General features: G+C 44.7%; 1 protein-coding gene across 5 annotated transcripts in view; it reads right to left on the bottom strand.

The window, feature by feature from the left end:
• The window catches only part of cntn1b (contactin 1b), an 836,554-nt gene that overhangs the window by 441,243 nt on the left and 370,841 nt on the right, over positions 1–24,470 (bottom strand). For all 5 annotated transcript variants that reach the window (XM_041216323.1, XM_041216321.1, XM_041216322.1 and 2 more), the window contains 3 exons: positions 13,318–13,524; positions 7,389–7,488; positions 4,252–4,433 (listed from right to left, as the gene is read on the bottom strand). In XM_041216323.1, the coding sequence (XP_041072257.1) occupies positions 4,252–4,433; positions 7,389–7,488; positions 13,318–13,524 (489 nt within the window). The remainder of the gene's footprint in view (positions 1–4,251; positions 4,434–7,388; positions 7,489–13,317; positions 13,525–24,470) is intronic.

Genomic DNA, 24,470 nt, shown 5'->3' on the forward strand with positions numbered 1-24,470 from the left:
TAAGGGTGGTGGTTCTAAGGGCTGGGACATGTCAAAATTTCAGTGCCACTATCAAGCACTGCCAGGACTAATTAGCTTAATTGGTGCAGGGCAAGAGCCTTCCAACTCTGCCCCAACAATGTGACTCAGTCCCAGGGTCATGGAAAAGGGACATCACTTTACATGAAGCACCCAAAAGGAACATAAGAATGTGACTGATCTAGTCCGTTAGAGCGCAAGGCTCAAAGAACAGCTAAATAATTGTCAAAATCAGGTGTTTTAAGAGGGGATTTTATGTTTATAATTTTGATAAAGTAAACCCACAGCAATATGTTAAGATATACTAAAGCAGCAGGACAAGGAACACAGATTCAGGGTTGTAAAGGGTGAAAGTAGGGCAGAAATGAGAAACAGAGGGTTGATCATGTGTTGCCAGGAAGGGGAGTTGAAGGGAGTGAAAGAATGAGATCAGATGAGCTGAACCTATCATGAGCTGGGACTACGGCCTGAGGGAAACTTATGTCTCTGGTTTAAAGAATAAAGAACTAGCACAGCACTGAATCTAAAGATAGAAAGAAGTACGTCATAATGGCATCAACATCAATAAGCAAAACTCAGTAAACTGTGCCATTTCTTCAGGTTTGCTGAATTTTTGCTATTGATGAGAAGATAGGAAGACCAACAGGGGGGAACAAATTCCTGTACTATCTGCCCAGCCTGTGTACACCTTTTCAAAGAACTCCACAAGTGGGAAGTTTGTTCTACCAAAATCTATACCTACAGCCTATCCTATCACATTGCCTTCTTGTGGACAGATGAACTAACTAACCTTGTGAACTCATCAGCAACTGCTCTGTGAGTTACTGGCAGCAGTAATACCTAAAGTTGCTTGTGCTCCGGGAAATTCATTTAAGCGCAACAAATAAACTCAGTTGACACTGGAGGGTTTGTTGGAAGTTAATATCGCAAAGAGCTCAGTTAAATAATCTCAAGCATAAGAATTGTCTTGGCAGTTCTGCCACACAGGAAGGTGCAGGTAAAAAAGGACTAGGGTCAAGGACAGTTCAAAAAATACCATTCCTATATCTGACAAGCCCCTCAGTCACAAATTTCTCCAACGTTTTCCAGCTCGCACCTTTGCCCACCTCTGGAGGTGCATACTTTAACATAGCTTGGGTAAAGCACCAGTGAGACAGCACTTTCTGTCCCTTCTAGCTTTATCCATAGACTTCAAAGGGTGAGTTATCTGCTGAAAGTAACACTGTCTTCATTGGCCAGCTGGACTGACAGCTGGGATGATGGGTTATCCTCCGAGGAAGGGTTGGACAGGCTGGGCCTGTGTCTATTGGATTTCAGAAGAATGAGGGGTGACCTTATTGAAACATATAAGATCTGAGGGGACTTGAGAGGGTGTTTCCCTTGTGAAAGAGGCAGAACTAGGGGACAGTTTAAAAATAAGGGGTCTCCCATTTCAGACGGACATGAGAAGAAATTTTTTCTCTCAGAGATTAGTCACTTTTCGGAACTCTCTTCCCCGGAGAGTGGTGGAGGGTCAATTAATATTTTTAAAGCAGACGTAGGTAGATTCTTGACTAACAAGGGAGTTGAAGGTTATTGGGGGTAGGCGGTATATGGGGTTGAGGCCTCAATCAGATCAGCCATGATCTTATTGAATGGCAGAGCAGACTCGAGGGGCCGAATAGCCTACTCTACCCCTAATTCGTACCTTCACATGTGGAGGATACCCAACACAAGGGTGAGAATGAGAACTCAAAAAAGTCAAATGGACATAATTACAAAAGCCTTCAATTTTAAGGCTGTCCAAATGTGTGAAGAACATCAGAAGAAAATGTTTATTTGTATGAATCATCATGAAGCTGTAGAGAGAAAATTACAGACTGACAGTTCATAACTAGCATCTTTCTGTCTCTTCCATCCTCCATGTTCTTTGTTCAATTTCTGGGAAGCTTATAATCCACTGATGAGTGAAAACAGCAAGAGGCAACTTGAAGAAAGGTCAATGAAAGAGCAGGCCTCTTTTTTTCTCCACCTTAATTGAATCTAAAATCCTCTGCTTTAGGCAATCAGGTAATTGCCTCTCAGAGATGCAAAGGTTTGATATTTTCTATGGGAGATAATGAACCTCGCCAAATGTCAATTTTTAAGATGCTTGTTTTTCTCAATAAAGAGATGAATTCTTCTTAAAGCCACCTACCTCTTGTAAATGAGTGACACTGCTAGAATTGTAGGGAACATCTTCCACGATTATTCTAGCTTTAATGCAAAGCCCTTTCAGTTCACGCCAGCATTGACAATCTGGACAGACTTGCTTTCTATTGTTGTCGCTTTTCACAACCTCAGGATGTTCCAAAGCGCTTTACACCCAATGAAGTAATTTTGAAATGTAGTCACTATTTTGATGTAGGAAATGCAGAAGCCCAACATATGCAAAGCATGTTCCCACAAATAACTTGCGGATATTGGCCAGGTAATCTGTTTTTAGGATGTTGACTGAGGGAATAAATACTGGTCACTGGGCACCATAGGGAGAACACTCCTTCAAAAAGTGCTATAGGATCTTCTATGCCCATCTAAACAGGCTTTGGTTTAGTGTCTCATCCAAAAGATAGAATCACTGTCAGTGCAGCACTCCTGCAGTGCTGCAGTGGACTGTGAGCCTAGATTAGTACTCGGGGCAGAAGTCGAGAGCAGGAGTTGTGAGCGCGTGCCAGGGCAGGTGGTAAATATTAACTCCCGGTCCTCAACAGCACAGCTTCAGTCAATCTTCCGGCAGTTTACAGGAGGAAGCTGTCGTCAGTCACATGAACAAAAGGCTGTCAGGTAGATCAGGGTGAGTTCGAGGCTTGGCTTCGTAACACTGAGGGGAGAATGTTCCCTGATCGGGTCCGCGCCGCCATTTTATGTGGGCGGGCCAATTAAGACCTGCCAAGCGTGACGCGCACCTGGAAGTGCTGAACGCTCCCTGTACGGGCTCGGGGTGGGGTGGGCGGTGGGGGGGTTCCCTGAGTCGGGGCCCGCGCTCTTTCACACATGCGCACGACAAAGCTCAGAAATCTCTGCGCCTCAGAGAGATTAGTTCAAGTTTTAAAAATCTAAATAAAGAAAAGAAAAAATTTTAAGACACGTCCCCTCATGTGACAGTGTCACATGAGCTGGGACATGCCAGTGACTTCTTATAAAAATTTTTATTCAATTTATAGACACTTCACGAAACCTCATCCCGCCCATGGATGAGGTTCCATGAGAAATGGGAAGGCCGCTTGGGCTCTTCGCCTGCCTGCCAGCCTTAAGGTTGGACAGGCAACTCAGTTTATTAGTTTAATTAGTTTTTAAATGGTCTTAATAGACCTTTGACAGTTTGGCGGGCACGCAGCTGACTCGGCGAGCAGGGCCCGCCCCCGCTCGCCCAGCCGAAAATTCTGGCCTAAAAGGGTTGGGTGGCGCGGTGGGGGCGCATTAGCTTCCTCGTTGGGCCTAGCAAAGCTCCTGTTCCTCCTGCCCCTCCCCCCCCCCACCCCACAATGAATTTCATCTCTGGGCCTCTTCTGGCCCCCGATGACATCAGGGCCCGAGTGCATATTTAAAGGACGACACCAGTTTCTGACAGTGTCTCAGGCCTGCTCTGCTGAACAGTTTAATATCAGAGCCTGCAGCACCAGAACGTGGCTTCAACAGCTAAGTCCAACTGGTGAGTTTAACAGCCCACCCACTGCCCAGTCAGCAGGGTTAAGATCACCTCTTCTTTAAACTATGTGGTGGCACAATAAAACAGGTCAAGAATTAAGGCTTTTCAGAAAGGTAATGAAATGGAAGTTGTGGTGTGACTGGTAGGGTGTTTTTAACTGATTCAAGGTTCACGATGTGCGTCTTAACTGACTGAGGCCATCATTAGGGAGCTGTCACAATGTGCCACACCAAGAGGCAGTAAGAGGAATTCTGCCACCCCTAATCTGGGAATCTAGCTCCTTATGGCTTAACAGTATCATTGAATCCTCGGGTTACTGACCCTCCTGCCGGTGAAAAGTTTCCTCTTAGTCTTTTCAAAGTGATCATAATTTCGAACACCTCTATTAAATCTCCCCTTCATCCTCTTAGGCTTTGGCATTCTATTGATAGTGTGGTGTCTAGAAATAGACACAACGTACCAGTTAAAGCCTAATCAGTGACTTATAAGAGATTAGCATAGCTTTTTTTTGGAAGATTTCAAACACAGAGCTAGGCCTGGCCAAGCAGGAGCTGGGTTTTCCTTACCATGTACAGTGAGGCGTCCTTCAACACGGTCCCTTCCTTTGGAATTTCTCGCTTCACACACGTAAACCCCTTCATCCTCAGGCTGGATGTTTGTTAGCCTTAGGACTGAGTTGAAGTTGAGCAGCTCGGCACTGCTGGGTAACTTTCCCTCCACCTTCCACCACTGGATTTGCGGAAGTGGGCTGAAGGACGTCAGGGAAGGTTGAAGGGATGGAGGGTGGAGAGAGAGAGAGAGAGAGAGGGAGAGAGAGAGAGAGAGAGAGAGAGAAGAGAGAGGAGAGGGGCAGAGAGACAGAGAGAGAACAGGTTTGTGCATGGCAGTCATAGATCAAATGTCAAGCCAAGAAAAGCAAAGTCAAATGTAGACTGTGTCAACCTAAGCTGACCATCGGAGATCTCGCCTAAAAATTAAATGCATGATGTACTGTTCAATTTATCGAGACCAATGCAGCTCCAAGGAGGGCTCTTGCTCTGATAGCCCTTTACGCAGCCCATTCTCCAGGGTTAAGACAACAGTGTGAAAACACATTCCCAAAGCTCAGCTCTGTAGAAGTGCAAGTGCTCCCAGAACAACTGGCATTTTAAAGAAAATATCCAACCGGGAAGTGCAGAGCCATGTAATGAAGCCACGTAATGAAGCCATGTAATGAAGCTATGTAATGAAGCCATGTAATGAAGCCATGTAATGAAGCTATGTATTGAAGCCATGTAATGAAGCCATGTAATGAAGCCATGTAATGAAGCTATGTATTGAAGCTATGTATTGAAGCCATGTAATGAAGCTATGTAATGAAGCCATGTAATGAAGCCATGTAATGAAGCTATGTATTGAAGCTATGTATTGAAGCCATGTAATGAAGCTATGTAATGAAGCCATGTAAACCACAATGTCGCTGGATCAATTTCTGTCGGCACTGGATTAATCAATCTCAGCAAGGGTAGGAACTAGGCCTGTTTAATTAGCCTCAACAGCTCTGTGCTTGCCTCACCTCTTGAATTTAGCTATTTATTCCATGTTTGGACTAAAGCTATAATGACGCCAGGAGCTGAGTGACCCTGGCAGAACCCAAACTGAGAGTCAGTGAGCAGGTTATTGCTAAGCTAATGCCGCTTGACAGCACTGTTGATAGTCCCTTCCATCACTGTACTGATGATTGAGAATAGGCTGATGGGGGTGGTAACTGACCAGGTTGGGTTTGTTCTACTCTTTGTGTACAGGACACACCTGGGAATTTTTCCACATTGCTGGGTAGATGCCAGTGTTGTAGCTGTACTGAAACAGCTTGGCTAAGAGTGCAGCAAGTTCTGGAGCACAAGTTGGGCTGTTTGTCAGTATCCAGTACCTTCAGTCATTTCTTGATATCACATGGAGTGAATCAAATTGGCTGAAGACTGGCATCTGTGAAGCTGGGGACCTCCGGAGGAGGCCGAGATGGATCGTCTACTCGGCACTTCTGGCTGAAGACGATTGCAAATACTCCAGCTTTGTCTTTTGCACCGATGTGCCGGGCTCCCCCATCATTGAGGATGGAGGTAATTGTGGACCCTCCTTGTTCCATCAGTTGTTTAATTATCCACCACCATTCACGACTGGATGTGGCAGGACTGCAGAGCTTAGATCTGATCCCTTGGTTGTGGGATCACTTAGTTCTATCACTTGCTGCTTATGCTGTTTGGCACGCAGGTAGTCCTGTGTTGTGGCTTCACCAGGTTGACACCTCATTTTTAGGTATACCTGGTGTTGCTCCTGGCATGTCCTCCTGCACTCTTCATTGAATCAGGGTTGATACCCCAGCTTAATGGTGATGCTAGAGTGGGGGATATGCTGGGCCATGGGGTTCCAGATTGTGTTCGAGTACAATTCTGCTGCTGCCGATGGTACACAGTGCCTCATGGATGCCTAGTTTTGAGTTACTAGATCTGTTCAAAATCTATCCCATTTAGCATGGTGGTAGTGCCACACAACACAATGGAGGGTATCTTCAATGTGAAGATGGGATTTCATCGCTATAAAGACTGTGCAGTGGTCACTCCTACTGATACTGTCATGAACAGATGAATCTGCGGCAGGCAGGTTGGAAGGACGAGGTCAAGTATGTTATTCTCCCTTGCTGGTTTCCTCAACACCCAATGCTGACCCAGTCTAGCAGCTTTGTCCTTTAGGACTCAGCCAGCTATGTCTGTAGTAGTCTGATCGAGCCACTGTTCGTGATGGATATTGAAGTCTCCCACCCAGGGTACATTCTATGCCCCCTGCTACCCTCAGTGCTTCCTCAAAGGGGTGTTCAACATGGAGGAGCACTGATTCATCAGCTGCGGGGGGACCGTATGTGGTAATCAGCAGGAGGTTTCCTTGCCCATGTTTGACCTGATTCCATGAGACTTCATGGGGTCCAGAGTCAATGTTGAGGACTCCCAGGGCAACTCCCTCCGGACTGTTTACCACTGTGCCACCACCCCTGGCGGGACAGGACATACCCAGGGATGGTGACAGTGGCGTCTGGGACATGCTCTGTGTGATTCCGTGAGGATGACTATGTCTGGCTATTGCTTGATATTCTGTGAGATAGCTCTCCCAAGTTTGGCACAAGCCCCCAGGTGTTAGTAAGGAGGTTTTTGCAGGATTGACTGGGCTGGGTTGTCTTTTCCAGTGCCTAGGTCGATGCTGGGTGACCTATCCAGTTTCATTCCGTTTAGATTTCATAGCAGTTTGATACAACTGAGTGGCTTGTTGGGCCATTTCAGAAGGCACTGGAAAGTCAACCACGTTGCTGTGGGTCTGGAGTCATATGTAGGCCAGGCCAGATAAGGATGGTAGATTTCCTTATCTAAAGGACATTACTGAACCTTCTCAGAGAAAGAAATCTGGAATTCTCTTCACAGAATGCTGTGGATGTTGAGTCAACTGGAATTTTAAAACTGAAATAGATTATTTGATATTAGGCAAGGGTATTTCTGGATATGACACAAATCAGCCATGATCCAATTAAATGATGGAGTAGATTCAAGGGACTGAATGGTCTACTTGTGTTCCCATCTAAACCTGATGCTTCATTAATATCTGCAAGTGAGAGAAGACTAGCAAGAGTAGATTGTGCTACCCTTCAAACTGTAGATATCTTACTCCTCATACTTACTTTCCAAGTGCAAAGCATTCAAGAGTTAGATTTTGGCCCATCAGGAGTTGGGTGTCAGTGAACTTCACTCTGATGTCAGCAGGATATCGTCTCACTACACCTGAGATTTAAATCAGACAATACGAGAAATGTTACTTGAGTTGCTTGTGACCATTCAGTCACAAGTGCTACGTGAGTAAGATGAACAACAGGACCAATCCACATAATTATGAAAACTCCCAGAGTGTTACATTGACTTCAGTTTCAATCACCATTTACTAGCAATTGTGACAAAAGGACTATTTGGCTTCCAGATGACATAGCAAGTTCAGCCAACGAGTAGCTGAGATGCAACATTGGGAGGATTCCAGTTTCTATCCTCAGCTGGCACCCAATAGACTCGTCCCAATGACAGCCAAGGTTAGCATGACAAAATTGACCACAGTGCCTACCAATTAGCAAGGGCAGTGAGTAATGCAAATAACTGGCAGCGTCCCCCCCTTCAGGCTCTCATTAGTGACTTCAACGAAGCTGCATATCTGCCAGGTAGCTAGGATTTCTGTTGTATGGTGGCCGAGTTGTGCTATTAATGACAGAGTTGATGTGAAGACACTTCTTGGGTGTTTTTTAAGACAACTTAATATTTACACTGGGTAAAGAATTTACAAGTTCAGTCTTTTAGGTGGTTTCCTGGTACGTGTGAAATGTCACAGCTTCACAACTTCAGATTCTTTGTCAGGAACTTCCTGTTCCGGAGTTAGACCATAAGACCATAAGACATAGGAGCAGTAATTAGGCCATTCAGCCCATTGAGTCTGCTCCGCCATTCAATCATGGCTGATAAGTTTCTCATCCCCATTCTCCCGCCTTCTCCCCATAACCTTTGATCCCCTTACCAATCAAGAACCTATCTATCTCGGTCTTAAATACACTCAATGACCTGGCCTCCACAGCCTTCAGTGGCAATGAATTCCATAGATTCATCACTCTCTGGCTAAAGAAGTTTCTCTTCATCTCTGTTCTAAAAGGTCTTCCCTTTACTCTGAGGCTGTGCCCTCGGGTCATAGTCTCTCCTACTAATGGAAACATCTTCCCCATGTCCACTCTATCCAGGCCTTTCAGTATATTGTAAGTTTCAATCAGATCCCCCCTCATCCTTTTAAACTCCATCGAGTATAGACCCAGAGTCCTCAAACGTTCCTCATACGTTAAGCCTTTCATTCCTGGGATCGTTCCCGTGAACCTCCTCTGGACCCTCTCCAGGGCCAGCACATCCTTCCTGAGATACGGGGCCCAAAATTGTTCACAATATTCTAAATGTGGTCTGACCAGAGCCTTATAAAACCTCAGCAGCACATCCCTGCTTTTATATTCTAGTCCTCTCAAAATAAATGCCAACATTGCATTTGCCTTCCTAACTACTGACTCAACCTGCAAGTTACCCTCAAGAGAATCTTGGACTAGGACTCCCAAGTCCCTTTGCACTCCAGATTTCTGAATTCTCTCCCCATTTAGAAAATAGTCTGCGCCTCTATTCTTTCTACCAAAGTGCATGACCTCACACTTGCCCATATTGTATTCCATCTGCCACTTCTTTGCCCATTCTCCTAACCTGTCCAAATCCTTCTCCAGCCTCCCCGCCTCCTCAATACTACCTGTCCCTCCACTTGTCTTTGTATCATCTGTAAACTTAGTCAGGATGCCCTCAATTCTTTCATCTAGATCATTAATGTATAAAGTGAAAAGTTGTGGTCCCAACACTGACCCCTGCGGAACTCCACTAGTCACCGGCCACCATCCTGAGAAGGACCCCCTTATCCCCACTCTCTGTCTCCTGCCAGACAGCCAATCTTCTATCCATGCTAGTACCTTGCCTCTAACACCATGGGCTCTTATCTTACTGAGCAGCCTCCTGTGCGGCACCTTGTCAAAGGCCTTCTGGAAGTCCAAGTAGATAACATCCATTGGCTCTCCTTTGTCTAACCTACTCGTTACCTCCTCAAAGAATTCTAACAGATTTGTCAGGCATGACCTCCCCTTGATGAAACCATGCTGACTTTGCCCTATTTTACCATGCACTTCCAAGTATTCTGAAATCTCATCCTTAATAATGGACTCTAAAATGTTACCAACGACTGAGGTCAGGCTAATTGGCCTGTAATTTCCCGTCTTTTGCCTCACTCCCTTCTTAAACAGGGGGGTTACATTAGCGATTTTTCCAGTCCTCTGGGACCCTCCCTGGCTCCAGTGATTCCTGAAAGATCACCACTAACGCCTCCACTATCTCTTCAGCTATCTCCTTCAGAATTCTGGGGTGTAATCCATCTAGTCCAGGTGATTTATCCACCTTCAGGCCTTTCAGTTTTCCTAGCACCTTCTCCTTGGTAATGGCCACCATACTCACCTCTGCCCCCCAACTCTCTTGAACTTTGGGGATGTTACTCGTGTCTTCCACTGTGAAGACTGACACAAAGTACCTATTCAGTTCCTCCGTCATTTCTTTGTTCCTCACTACTACTTCTCCAGCATCATTTTCCAGTGGCCCAATGTCCACTTTTGCTTCTCTCTTACCCTTTATATATCTAAAAATACTCTTGCAATCTTCTTTTATATTACTGGCTAGTTTACCCTCATATTTAATCTTCTCCCTCCTTATTTTTTTTTTAGTTGTCCTCTGTTGGTCTTTGTAGGCTTCCCAATCCCCTGGTTTCCCACTGCTCTTTGCCGCATTGTATGCTTTCTCTTTAGCTTTTATGCTGTCCCTGACTTCCCTTGTCAGCCATGGTTGCCTCGTCCTCCCTTTAGTATGCTTCTTCTTTCTAGGGATGAATTTTTGCTGTGTCTCCCAAATTACTCCCAGAAACTCCTGCCATTGCTTTTCCACTGTCTTTCCTGCTAGGCTCATCTCCCAGTTAATTCTGTCCGGCTTCTCCCTCATGCCTCTGTAGTTGCCTTTATTCAACTGTAATACCGTTACATCTGATTCCAGCTTTTTCCTCTCAAATTGCAGGGTAAATTCTATCATATTATGGTCATTTCCTCCTAATGATTCTTTCACCTTAAGCTCCCCTATCAAATCTGCCTTATTACACATCACTAAATTTAGAATTGCCTGTTCCCTAGTGGGCTCCACCACAAGCTGCTCCAAAAAGCCATCTCGTAGACATTCCACAAATTCCTGAGTTGCCTGAACATCAGCTGCTTCAGTGGGCACCTGCAAATCTGTATCCTCAACTCTTACAGGAACATCAGGCATGTCAGTCCTACGTTGAGTATCCTCAACAGGAAACACAGACCCAGTCATGATCACTGGTAGAACCAAGTCTTGATGATTTATCTCTCTCTTCCTTAAATGGTCCATATGTTTATGGATGATCTGGCCTTCCGCCTGCATGTGGTAAGATAGAGGTCACCGCATTTATTTCACCCAGTAACCACTTTGGCCCTTGCCCAAAGTTTTTCACGCATACCAGCTCTCCCAAGGTAATTTTCCTCTCACCAGACGTGTCTAGTTTTCTGGCTTCCCTGACTCTTTTCCACCTTCCCCTCTAAATTTGGCATCATTAAGCTCAGTCTCATCCTGAGGCAGTGTTTCAACAATAACTCTGCACCTGTTGTTGGATGAAGGGTAGTCCTGTAATGAAAAAGAAAGCATGCTAGCTTGGCTGCCAAGGAATCGCCAGTTAGCTTTTTCATGCCTGCTTTGAACATTTGAACCACCCTTTCGGCCAGTCCATTTGAGGAAGGGTGGTATGGTGCAGTTTTCACATGAGTGATACCGTTGAGGCTGATAAACCGTTGAAAGTCAGCACTCGTAAATGCCATGCTGTTATCGGAAATGACTACTTCTGAAAGCTTCTTTCTGGGGCACCTCCCAAGATTAACATTAGTTCTTTTTGAGTACAGACTGCAGGGGGGGCCAGCACTGTAGACAAATTGGGTAAGAACCACCCATAATAGTTGATCATTCCTAGGAATGATTTGAGCTCTGAGGCGTTCTTTGGTGCAGGTGCCTCTCTTATGGCTCTCACTTTCTCCTCAATCGGGTGGAGGCCCTGTGAATCTACCCGGTGACCCAAATAGATTACCTCCTTTACTTGGAACGTGCACTTTTCTGTTTTTAAATGCACTCCAGCCTGCAAGACATGTTTTAAGGCTTCCTCTAAGTTTGCCAAATGCTCTTTTTCAGTGAATCCTGTCACCAATACATCGCCTAAATAGACTACAAGCTGGGGCAGTCCCTGCAGTGAGCTTTCCATTGTTCTCTGAAAGATGGCACAAGTGGAGGAGACATTGAAAGGCAATTGTGTACATTGGCACAACCCTTTGTGGGTATTAATTGTGATAAATTCCCAGAAGGCATTAATCAACTCTAGTCGTTGATAAGCATGACTCATGTCAAGTTTTGTGTGCGTTGTCCCTCCTGCTGGTTATCCTACAGGTCTTTTTAATTTCTGAACTGGGGTGCCTGTCTGGCTTAGCGACTTTATTAACTGTCAGTTTGTAGTCTCCACAAATTCAGACACTTTGGTTGTGTTTAAGGATGGGGACTATGGGTGCTGCCCATCCTGAGAACTGAACAGATTGTATAACGCCCAGTTTCTCTAGTCTGTTCAGTTCAATGTCGACTTATTCTCGCAGGACATACGGTACCGGTCTCGCCTTCATGAAGCGAGGCGTTCCTTCCGGATCCACATGAACCTTGGCCTGCAGGCCCTGGATTTACCCCAGTTCATCCTTGAAGACTGTGGTGTACTTTCTAAGTAGCTCTGGTAACCCACTTGGTCTCAAATGGAAAATTTCAGCCCATTCTAACTTAATCTCCTTTAACCAATTTTGCCTCAGGAGGTTTGGCCCTTCACCTGCTACCACCATCAAGGCAGCTTTGCCGATTGGCTACCATAATGGACGGTTACTCTGCTTATGCCTTTTACTTGAATATCTGCACCCACATATGTTTTTAGCTTGGCAGCTGTTTCTTCTAAACTTAATTGATGTTCACCATGATTCAAATATCCGAAGGTATGTTTCCCCAATTACTACAGTGGAAGCTCCTGTGTCCACTTCCATTCTAACAGGTTTGCCATTTACTTTCATTGTGACAAATATTGGTTCTGTCTTTCCAACTTGCAGATTAAACAACGAGTAACTGTCTGAACTTGGTGCTTCAGGCTCTTCTACATTGCAGAGTTCATGGGAAACCTGGGAAAATGAAGAACTTCAATAATCTGCTAGTGAGACTCCTTCTTCAATCTCCTGCAAGCAAGATCTGATAAACTTGTGTGGAACTCTGAGCCAGGAATCCATGTCCAAAGTTAGGGAGAGCAATCAACGCCCTGCAGGGATTTCACATTACATAGGATTTATGGCACAGAAAGAAGTCACTGGCCCAACCAGTGGACATTTATGCTCAACTCAAGCTTCATCACATCTTTCCTTGTCTAAGTCTACCATCGTGACCCTCTGTTCCCTTCTCCCTCATGTGCGTTTCGAATTTCCCCTTAAGTGCATCTATACCATTCATTTCAACCACTCCCTATAATAGCGGGTTCCACATTCTCATCACTCTTTGGGTAAAGGAGTTTCTTCGGAATTCCTCACTGAATTTCTTGGTGACTATCTTATAAAGACGCGCACACACACACACACACACACACACATAAATATAATATATACATAGATATAAAAATGTATTATATTTATGCACTCACAAATCACTGCAACATGCAAAATTCTGCCTCGTGGTTGTAAATTGGTGCAGTCTATAACAAAACTCATAGGCTCTGTTCTAAACAACATGCTTTAAGGAGTGGTTTCCATATTGGGCTCAAAATTGCTTTTCACTGATGGCCTGAAATAAACCCCATCTGGACGCTTGCATTTTTCTTTCTGCCCCCTTGAAAAGCGAAGCAATTCAGAGAGAAGTGTTTACAAAAATGAAAGTTCTCACCGTCAGTCTGAGGGATGAGTGGGATGTACTTGCTGAAAACACTTTTGGAGATGGATGGGCTTGTGACAATGCAGGAATAGTTGCCTATGTCGGCCTCTTCCACTTTCGCAATGTACAGATTCCCGGTCGTTTGAGAAACAAAACGCCGCCTGCCAGACATGATGAACTTGGGGAACTCGTTCAGTAGCCAGCGATAGGTGAGGTCATCTGCAAGGAAACATAACATTCCCTGTAGTTAGCCCAGGGCTTGGTGAAGAATATCCCAGTTAAAGCACTCTGAGAAAAAAAAGGCTCTAGAACCAGTTTTACAAAGGGTTGTGCTGCTGAATGTCTGCGCTGAATTGAACACTACTCGAGTCTAACGTCGGCATCAGGTTTAGCCAGTTCATGTAAAGCAAGGGTTTGGTTCAGGTTACATTTTCCTACACTGCATTCCACAATGAGGTGCATTCTAAATGTGGCATCACACAATTACATTTTTGTTAGGAGTAGTAATTGGAAGCAATCTTTCCGTTAGAAATAGAAAGACCTCCAATCATAGAAACATAGAAGCTAGGAGCAGGAATTTGGCCCTTTGTATCCAACTCAATAGCCTGCTCCTGCTTTCTCCACATACCCTTTGATCCCTTTTGCCCCCAAGTGCTATATCTAACTCCTTCTTGAAAACACACAATGTTTTGGCCTCAACTACTTTCTGTGGTAACAAATTCCACAGGCTCACCCTTCTCTGGGTGAAGAAATTTCTCCTCATCTCAGTCCTAAATAGTTTACCCCATATCCTCAGATTGTGACCCCTGGTTCTGGACTCCCCCACCATCAGGAACATCCTTCCTGCATCCACCCTATCTAGTCCTGGTAGAATTTTATAGGTTTCTATGAGATCCCCCCCTCATTCTTCTGAACTTCAGTGAATATAATCCTAATCGACTCAATCTCTCGTCATTTGTCAGTCCCGCCATCCCAGGGATCAGTCTGGTAAACCTTCGCTGTTGTCCCTCTATAGCAAATACATCCTTCCTTAGATGAGGAGACCAAAACTGCACACAATATTCCAGGTTTAGTCTCAGCAAGGCCCTGTATAAGTGCAGCAAGACATCCCTGCTCCTGTACTCAAATCCTCTCACTATGAAGGCCAACATACCATTTGCCTTCTTTATCACCTGCTGCACCTGCATGCTTACCTTCAGCGATTGGTGTACGAGGACACCCAGGTCTCACTGCACATTCCCCTCTCTCAATTTATAGCCATTCAGATAATAATCTGCCTTCCTATTTTTGCTACCAAAGTGAATAACCTCACATTTATCCACATTATACTGCATCTGCCATGCATTTGCCCACTCACTCAGCTTGTCCAAATCACACTGAAGCATCTCTGCATCCTCCTCACAGCTCACCCTCCCACCCAGCTTTGTGTCATCTGCAAATCTGGAGATATTACATTTTGTTCCCTCATATTGCATCTTTCATGACCTTATGAAGTCCCAAGAATTTTACAGCCAAGTACCCACTTTGTAGTAACCGTGGCTCATTTGTGCATGAATTGGCGCAATTTTTCCTACATGCAACACAGACTACACCTCAGAAGTAGTTCATTGGCCATAAAATGCTTCTGAAGTTGTGAAAGGTGCTATATAAATCCAAGTTTTTTTGTGCAAGTGCAGTAGTTTCACGTATGAGGATTGAAATCCCCATGACTCATGAGCAAATATATCATTTCTATATTGGGAGTCTTACGATGATCGTGATTGAGGAAAGGTAATTCCATTCCCTTTCTCACACCCTGACTGGTGAGACCCCCATTCTAGGGAGCAAAATGACCATCTAACTCACTATGTAACACAGCCCCATTTAAACACCTGATAAGAACAGAAAATACTATGAAACTATGACACATCAGTCAGTAGCTAGAAAAGAAAAGTCAAAAACTTATGCTCCAGCAATGTCCCAGCTGAAAAGTTAACCCACTGTTCCCTTTTAGCGGGGTTGAAATTTGTTTTCTGTGCTGAGGTTAAGTCCAAAGGAAGGTGAATGCTGAATGGGACAGAGTGGGACAGGAACGTATTGTTCAATGTGTAGACTTGGAAGCCAGATGTATGGGCTCCTTCGAACAGAGGCTAACAACCAAATCATGATCGCTTCATTTTAATTGTGTCAAGTGTCACAAGCATTCAAACAACTTTCAGTTTCATTCACTTTCATTATTTATACATTAGCACATTTTTTATGTGATCCATAAAACCAATTTTGCTATTTCTTCACATTGCTCAAACGGGGAGTTCAAAGTTCATTGTATTCAGGCAATGGCTTAAATTGTAAATACACATCGTTAGTACACCATAAAATATGCTCATCTGTAACGTATTCTAACTACTCCAAATAGAGCACACATCCTGTAAGCATGACACTCACTTCCTGTCACATTGCAATTCATCCTCTGAGGCACCAAGTGCAATGGTGTGGAAGATCAGCCATGATATCTGAAAGTCATGTGGGCCGTTATGCACCTCATGTGAATTTTCACACTTACTTCACATTACTTTCCCCATGATACATTGTTGACCAATAATCATGAGCAATACCAAAGGCACATCTGCTGGTACCATAAATATACGGTGTGAACAGTAGGCAAAAACAAAACTTCAGATTTGCTCGATTCACCCACTCCTTTAACTCCCAAATTCGTATGTTTGCAGAGCATTTTAAAAATCAGGAATCCTGTTCCTGAACAAGGCAGCAGGACAAGATGAAAATTCACCCACCAAAACCAGGGCAGTTGAGAAGTGCCCTGGATGTATTCCATAATGAGAGGAGCTGGTCATCAGGAATCCACATCATCTTGCGTGTTTGTGCCAGGCTATTTAAGTTGGGAATGATTATTTTGGAGTTTGCCATTGGAAAGGGTGGGGGGGGGGGGGGTGGGGCTCTGTCCAGCTCTCTCACCTCTGTTCTTATTTTGACTTAGACTAATTATTGGTTAATGAGACTTCATGAAGAAAACTAGGAACAGTCCTATGTTAAGGCTAAGTAACAGAATCCTCAGTGATCAATCTCATTGATAGAGAATCTAAGTTCAGTCCATTGAAAATCAATTACCTTAGGAAGCCAGTAAGGGGGAAATTATGGCATTACACAGTAGGAAATGGGAAATGAGGGAATAGACAAAGGAAAGAGGCAAAGAAAGTATCCAATATGAGAAAGATCTGTGGATACCTGACAGGGCCCTTCCCGTGGGACAGGTGAGAATACCCCTATGAAGAGTTCAGCAGAGTTCCAGGGAGTAATGCTGAATGTTTGTTGGTATTGTGGACAGGATGCAACAGGAATCAGGAGGGGGAGAGAAGTGAACAATTATTCGAGACAGAATGTGAGTGAGAGAGCACCGTGAGGAACTATTCATAGACTTCATTTGGGGCTTAAAAGGCAGAGGAGAACATCTGGGCGTTGCTTGATACTGTAAGACAGGTGGGTTCTAAGTTGTCATACCTGCTGGCTCATTCATTAACACATGCAGTCAGCCCTAATTCTGGGCTCTTGGCGTTTATCAGCAAAAATAATGCACCATCCATGACTGACTAGTTTTCATATTCTCTGACCCTCTGCTAAAAGCCCAGCCTGCGTGGCATTTGTAGGACATTGGGTGTCTTTTCCAGTCGTCATCCTTGGCCATTTCCAGCAGATTTGGTCAAATATTGACACAGCCGTCCGTGTCAAATGTTATTCATGAATCAGAAGAGATGTGAAATCCCTTGGATGGTTCCAGATTGCTTCCCATGTAGTGACTGTTAGCGGCCACAGGGTGGTGAGAGATGTGCACTGTACAAAAGCTTTTCTCACTGATACAACCAACATTAAATGAAGGAAGGAGAGCTGAAGGATCTTCAGGGAATTAGCTTATCTCTGCTCCATCCCACCGCCAGCAGGTTCAATTCAGATGCCGGAAGCTGCTTTTCCACATGTTGTGAATAAGTGTTCATCTGAAATGCAGCTTCCAATCTCTTGTTCATTGACAGCGCCGAAGAGTTTAAAAAGGGAAGCTGCACTCATTCACTTCTAATCCAGTATCCAAGGATAAAGATGTAGAGTCCACAGACCTGTTGTTCCTGATGTTTGGCAAGCTCTGGGTAAATCCCAGCTCTTTGTTACAGGTCAGTTGATCAGGAAAGATAATCTGGTACCAGAAGGGAAAGTGAGCGATTCACTCCGAGGAGACTGAAGATGGAGGACATCAAAGGAAACACATGACCTCATCAGCTAGCACATGAAAGAGGGATCTCAGTTGGTTGAGTGCCAGAGATGCACAGCTTGATTGCCAGCAGGCTTCATGCCGCCTTTCATCTTTAAGACATTAATAATTTGAGTGTTGTCCCTCAGGACGTGGGCAGAAAGCAAGAGACTGCAGGGAGGGAGCAGTGAATGTCAGCCTGTTGCTACGTCTCCTTGTGCTAAAAGAGATTGGCCTCCACAGCTAATCTCTCTATCCGTCTCCTTCTCTCCCTCAATATTCCCCTCCTGATTCCTTCCCATTCAATAATTTCTTAACGTAATCCATGTGGCTTAGCATTCACGACTGAGATTGGGGGGGGGGGGGGGTGGCGAGGCAGAAATGGCGAGTTCACACTAGTGCAGGCCTAAGCTTTCTTTGTGGGACATAGAAAAGCACTCCTCCTCCTCCTCCTCCAACCCCCACAAGGAAAGTTAAAAAAAAACCTATTTGAACTTCTCCTGACTTGGATCCTCATTCCCACTGACTGCAAAATCGCACTGAGGCCACTAAGTTAAAATGGCAGTTGAATCCCAATGGTGTCATCATGACTTGACACTCACGTGCCAAACAGACTCTGGCCAGCATTGGATGTATGTTCCTGCCTCCTGCTTTAATGAGCAGGTTAAAACTGGGAATGGTCAGCTCAAGAGCTATTTTAACTGCCCCTATCCCTCCCACCGCCCTGGTATTATGAAAAGTGTGAGCAGGTAGGAGACATTTCCGAATACAGAGGATTGCTGAAACATGATTTTCTTGAAATATGGAGAGCAAGGGCAGCTTCCGACAGCAGCAGGGATAGCAGGAGCAGAGGTCTGATACACACCAACAAAAGGACGAGAGGCAGAGAGCAGTGGGGGTAAAAGACATGGTGGTCCGAAAGCACAGCGATAGCAGGACCAGAGGCCATTGGGGACAAAAGGGGTGGGAGTGGAGTCTGAAAGCACAGCAACAGCAGGACCAAAGGCTGAGAGCAGTGGAGATAAAAGGGGTGGAGGTCTGAGAGTGAGCGACAACAGGACCAGAGTCCAAGAACAGTGGAGATAAAAGGAGTGGAGGTCCGAGAGCACAACGATAGCGGGATCAGCAGCAGAGAGCAGTAGGGATAAAAGGGGCGGTGGTCTGAGAGCAGAGAGACAGCAGCAACAGAGGCTGAAAGCAGTGAGGATAAAAGGCATGGAAGTGGAGGAAGGGAGCGAAGAACATTGCGAGTAGTATCACAGGCAGCAGGTAGATGACCAGGTGGTGAGTATTTTCTTTTTTTGCTCTTTAAGCTAGGAAAGTGGCTTAAACTAGAAGCTGGGAAAATATAGATTACTTTAGTAAATTGATAATCTAAAACTAGATAAACCAGATGAAGCAATTAGTTATAAAACTAAAATAGAGTCTATGAAAGTGTTATCTAATTAAATAGGGAAGACAGGGTTGGCAGGGCAGATATGTGTTGTAACTGCAGCATGTGGGAGCTGGTGGAGACCAGCAAGATTCTGAGCAACCACATCTGCAAGAAGTGTCTGCAGCTCAAGGAACTTTACTTCAGAGCTGGTGACATGATGATGCATCAGGAAGAGACATACCTGGACACTTTGATTCAGGAGGTATGCACAACCCTTAGGTTAGATAGTGGTGTAAGTTTGGTCAGTGGTTAGGGAGAGGAGGCATGACTATGAGTAGAGCAGCTATGGGAGCCCAGGGTGTAGAAGCCTCAGCATATTCCTTGCTGAATAGTTGAGAACAAAGACTGCAGGGAGGGTAGGGAAACTGATCATACCAAAGGAGGTCATTCATATTGGGGGAAGTAAAAGGGAATGTGGAAGTGGCAGGGAATAGCATAGTGAAGAGGATATATACTGTTCTCTGCAGCCACAAACAGGAGTCCTGATAGTTATGTTGTCTCCCCAGTGCCGGGGTTAAGGATATATCCTCGCAGTGCTGGGGTTAAGGATATATCCTCGCAGGATTTTGGCCCAGTGACAGTGAAGGTACAGGGCGATATAGTTCCAAGTCAAGATGGTGTGTGGCTTGAAGGGGAGCTTTCAGGTGGTTTTCTCATGCATTTGTTGCCCTTTTCCTTTTTAGGTGGTAGAGGTTGCAGGTTTGGGAGGTGCCTTGCCAGTTTGTAACATTGCATCTTGTAGATGGTGCTCACTGCTGCCCCTGAGCGCTGGTGGTGAAGGGAGTGAATGTTTAAGGGGGTGAATTTGTAGAATGCTTTTGCAACAGCTTCCTGGAACATTATACTATGGAACCAACTAAGGATAAAGCTGTTTTAGATCTAGCACTGTACAATGAGACAGGTTTAATTAGTAATCTCATAGTAGAAGATCATCTGGGAAAAAGCGATCATAATGCAATTGAATTTCCAAATTAACTTTGAATGGACATACTTAGGTCCCAAACAAGAATCTTGAACCAAAAAAAAGCCAATTACATGGGTATGAGAAGAGAGTTGGCTAAGGTAGATTGGGTAAATAAACTAAAGGATATGGGTGTTAAGTAAGCAGTGGGAAGCATTTAAAGAAACAATTCAAAATGTTCATCAAAAACGTATTCCATTAAAAACCAAAAGCTCAGCAAGAAATAGTCATAAGAACAACAGCAGCCAGAGTAAGCTATTACGCCCATAGAACCTGCTCTGCCATTCAATGAGATCATGGCTGATCTGACGGTGGCTTTAACTCCACTTTCCTCTCTGCACCCCCACCCCCCCACCCCCCACCCCCAAAACAAGCCTAGATTTCCTTGTAGATCAAAAATGTATCCAACTCAACCTTAAATATATTCAATGACCCAGCCTCCACTGCTCTTTGGGGAAGAGAATTCTCTGAGAGAACAAATTCTACTCTTTCCTGTCTTAAATAGGAGACCCCCTTATTTTTAAACAGTGTCCCCTCGTTCGACATTCCCCCACAAGGAAAAATATCCTCTCAGCATCCAAAAATAGATTTGTGGCTTACAAGGGAAATTCAGGACACTATTAGATTAAGAGAAGAGGCTTATGATATTGCAAAAAAAAGTAGTAAGCTTGAGGATTGGGAGCGTTTTATAAACCAGCAAAGGGTGATCAAAACGTTGATAAAGGGAAAAAAATAGAAAGAGTGTAAACTAGCCAGGAATTTAAAAGCAAATTATAAGAGCTTTTACAAATATATAAATAGGAGGAGAGTAGTTCAAATAAATGTGGGTTCACATTGCCTGTATGGGTAGAGGCAGAGATAGGAGAAATTATCCTGGGGAATGAGGAAATGGCAAAGACATTGAATCAATAGAGAAAGGAGCTTTTTAATTTATTCATTCATGGGATGAGGCCATTGCTGGCGAGGCCAGCATTTATTGCCCATCCCTAATTACCCTGAAGGTAAGGTGGTGAGCTGCCTTCTCGAACTGCTGTAGTCCGTGTGGCATAGGTACACCCACATTGCTGTTAGAGAGGGAGCTGCAGGGTTTTGACAGTGAAGGAACAGTGATATATTTCCAAGTCTGGATGGTGAGTGAATTGGAGGGGGACTTCCAGGTGGTGGTGTTCCCATGCATCTGCTGCCCTTGTCCTTCTGGATGGTAGTGGTCATGGGTCTGGAAGGTGCTGCCTAAGGAGCCTTGGTGAATTCCTGCAGTGCATCTTGTAGATGGTACACACTGCTGCTACTGTGCGTCAGTGGTAGAGGGAGTGAATGTTTGTGGTTATGGTAACAATCAAGTGGGCTGCTTTGTCCTGGATGGTGTTAAGAACTGCTCTCATCCAGGCAAGTGGAGAGTATTCCATCATACTCCTGACTTGTGCCTTGTGGGTGGTGGATAGGCTTTGGGAAATCAGGAGGGGAGTTACTCGCCACAGGCTTCCAAGCCTCTGGCCTGCTCTTTTAGGCACAGTATTTATATAGCTAGCCAAGTTCAGTAACCTCCAGGATGTTGATAGTGGGGGATTCAGTGATGGTAATACCATTGAATGTCAAGGGGTGATAGTTAGATTCTCTTGTTGGAGATGGTCATTGCCCGGCACTTACATGGCACAGATGTTACTTGCCACTTGTTAACCCAAGCTGGACATTGTCCAGGTCTTGCTGTATCTGAACATGGGCTGCTTTAGTATCTGAGGAGTTGCGAATGGTGCTGAACATTGTGTAATCATCAGCGAACATCCCCACTTCTGACCTTATTATGGAAGGAAGGGCATTGATAAAGCAGCTAAATTGGTAAAGGGCCTAGGACACAACCTGATGAACCCCTGCAGCAATGTTCTGGAACTGAGATGATTGACCTCCAACAACCATGACCATCTTCTTTTGTGCTCAGTATAACTCCAACTAGCAGAGACTTTTCCCCGACACACACTGACTCCAGTTTTGCTTGGGGTCCTTGGTCCCACACTTGATCAAATGTTGCCTTGATGTGAAGGGCAGTCACTCGCACTGTAGTTCAGCTCTTTTGTCCATGTTTGAAGTATTAGAGAGATTTACGGGATTAAAACCTGACAAATCCTAGGACCTGATGGCCCACATCCTAGGATTCTAAGAGGCAGTTAGAGAAAGTGGATGCACTGGTTATGATTTTCCAAAATTCTCTAGATTATAAAATGGTGTCAACGGATTGGAAGCTAGCAAATGTAACACTGCTATACCACTATTCAAGAAGAAAGGGAGAGAGAAAACAGGGAACAACAGCCTGACACCAGTTGGGAAAATGCTGGAATCTATTATTAAGGAAGTCTTAACAATACACTTAGAAAATCATAACATGTTTAGACGAAGTCAACATGGTTTTACAAAAGGAAAACTGCGTTTGACAAATTAATTAGAGTTCTTTGAGGATATAACTAGTAGGGCAGATGAAGGGGAACCAGTAGATGTAGATAACTTGAATTTCCAAAAGGCATTCAATAAGGTGCCACACAAAAGGCTGATATGTTGGGATAATACATCAGCATGGATAGAGAATTGGTTAATGAACAGGAAGCAGAGAGTAGGGGTAAATGGGACATTTTCCAGTTGGCGGGCTGTAATTAGTGGAGTGTGGCAGGGATCAGGCCTGTAGTCTCAGCTATTGACAATCTAAATTGATGAATCAGATGAAGAGACAGCCAGTAATGTATCTAGGCATGCTAAAGATACAAAGCTGCGTTGGAATGGAAACTGTAAGGAGGACACAAAGAGGCTGCAAAGAGAGACAGACAGGTTAAGTGAGTGGGTAACAAGGTGGCAGCTGGAGTATAATGTGGGGATGTGTGAAGTTATTCATTTTGGTGGTAGGAATAGAAAAATAGAATACTTTTAAAAGGTGTGAAACTTCGACATGTTGATGTTCAGAGAGACTTGGGGTGCTTGCACAAGCAATGAGGAAGGCAAATGGCAGGTTGGCCTTTATTGCAAGGGGAGTGGAGTACAAGAAAAAAGAAGTCTTGCCATAACTGTCCAGGGCTTTGGTGAGACCGCACCTGGAGTACTCTGTGCTGCTGGCCTCCATATTTAAGAAAGAATATACTTGCATAGGAAGTGTACAGTGAAGGTTCACCAGATTTGTGCCTGGGATGAGAAGTTGAGTAAATTGTTCCTGTAGTGTCTGGAATTTAGGAGTATGAGAGGTGATCTCATTGAAACATACAAGATTCTGAAGGGGCTTTACAGGGTGAAGGCAGAGAGGTTGTTTCCCCTAGCTGGAGAAATCTAGAACACAGGGGCACAGTCTCAGGAGATGAGGAAAAACTTCTTCATTCAAAGGGTAGTGAATCTTCAAAATTCTCTACCTCAGAGGATTGTGGATACTCCATCGCTGAGGGTTAAGGTTGAGGTAGACAAGAGTTTTAATTAAGGGAATTAAGGCAGGAAAGTGGAGATTGAGGCAGAAGATCAGCCATGATCGTAATGAATGATGATACAGATGCCAGAGACTCTTTGGTGTATTTCTCCTATTTCTTAATTTTAGTATGGGTGGAGTTAAGAAATAGCAAAGGGAGAAAACACTGGTGGGAGTAGTTATACTGTGGGACTGTTGGACAGAGCATTCATTAAGAAATATGAAGAGCTTGTAACAAAGGTAATAAAGAAAAAGGTGAGGGACTTTAATTTTCATACAGTCTGTTAGTGAATATCAGAAGGTTGTTGGCTTCAGAAGCAAAGTTATGCTAAACTTTTATAAATAACCACTGGGCCTCAGCTGGAGTTTTGTGTCCAATCTTCACACCATGGGATGGATTTTCCACCCTCCCACCAGTGGGTTTGGAGGTGGTTAGGGTGGGGGTGCAGAAGTGGGGAGTTGGTGGGGGCGATCATAAAAGCCAGCAGACAGCCTTAGTACCACACCCCACCCCCCGCCCCCTGTCTGAAATTTTGCAGAGCGGTAGAAGTGTTGGGCGGCCCTCCTACCCTTGGGAGGTCTTTAACTGGCCAATTAACTGTCACCTACCCTGCCCCCGCCGGTATTTTACCTGTTAGGAGGAGGCCCAAGCCAAGTGGGAAGCCCAGCAGCTTAGTTGCATGGGCTGCTGTCAGGCAATTTGGGGGCAGGGGGCACTCCTCCGCTGTGAGTCCCCTGTGCCCATTGGCAGCAACACCACCCCTCCTGTACTCATACTTTCCCCTTTACCCTCCCCCTGGTTTTTCAGACCTGGCGCATAATTTACTCACCCCCCCCCCCCCCAATTCGGGGTCTGCCAACCAGCAGTTGGAGGGCGATGGGGGGTAGGGGGGCACCATGGCGCCCCATTAAATCCAGTCCTAAATTTTAGGAAGGATGTCAAGCCCTTGGAGAAGATTTGCCAGAATTGTACAACAGGATTGCAAGATTTCAGTTATGTGAAGAGAATAGAGAAGCTGGGATTGTCATCCTCAGAACAGCTAAAGGTCAGGGGGTAATTTAACAGAGGTGTTCAAAATCATGAGGGGTTTTGATGGAG

Source organism: Carcharodon carcharias, chromosome 21 (genome assembly GCF_017639515.1).
Source record: "Carcharodon carcharias isolate sCarCar2 chromosome 21, sCarCar2.pri, whole genome shotgun sequence".
NCBI lineage: Eukaryota > Metazoa > Chordata > Chondrichthyes > Lamniformes > Lamnidae > Carcharodon > Carcharodon carcharias.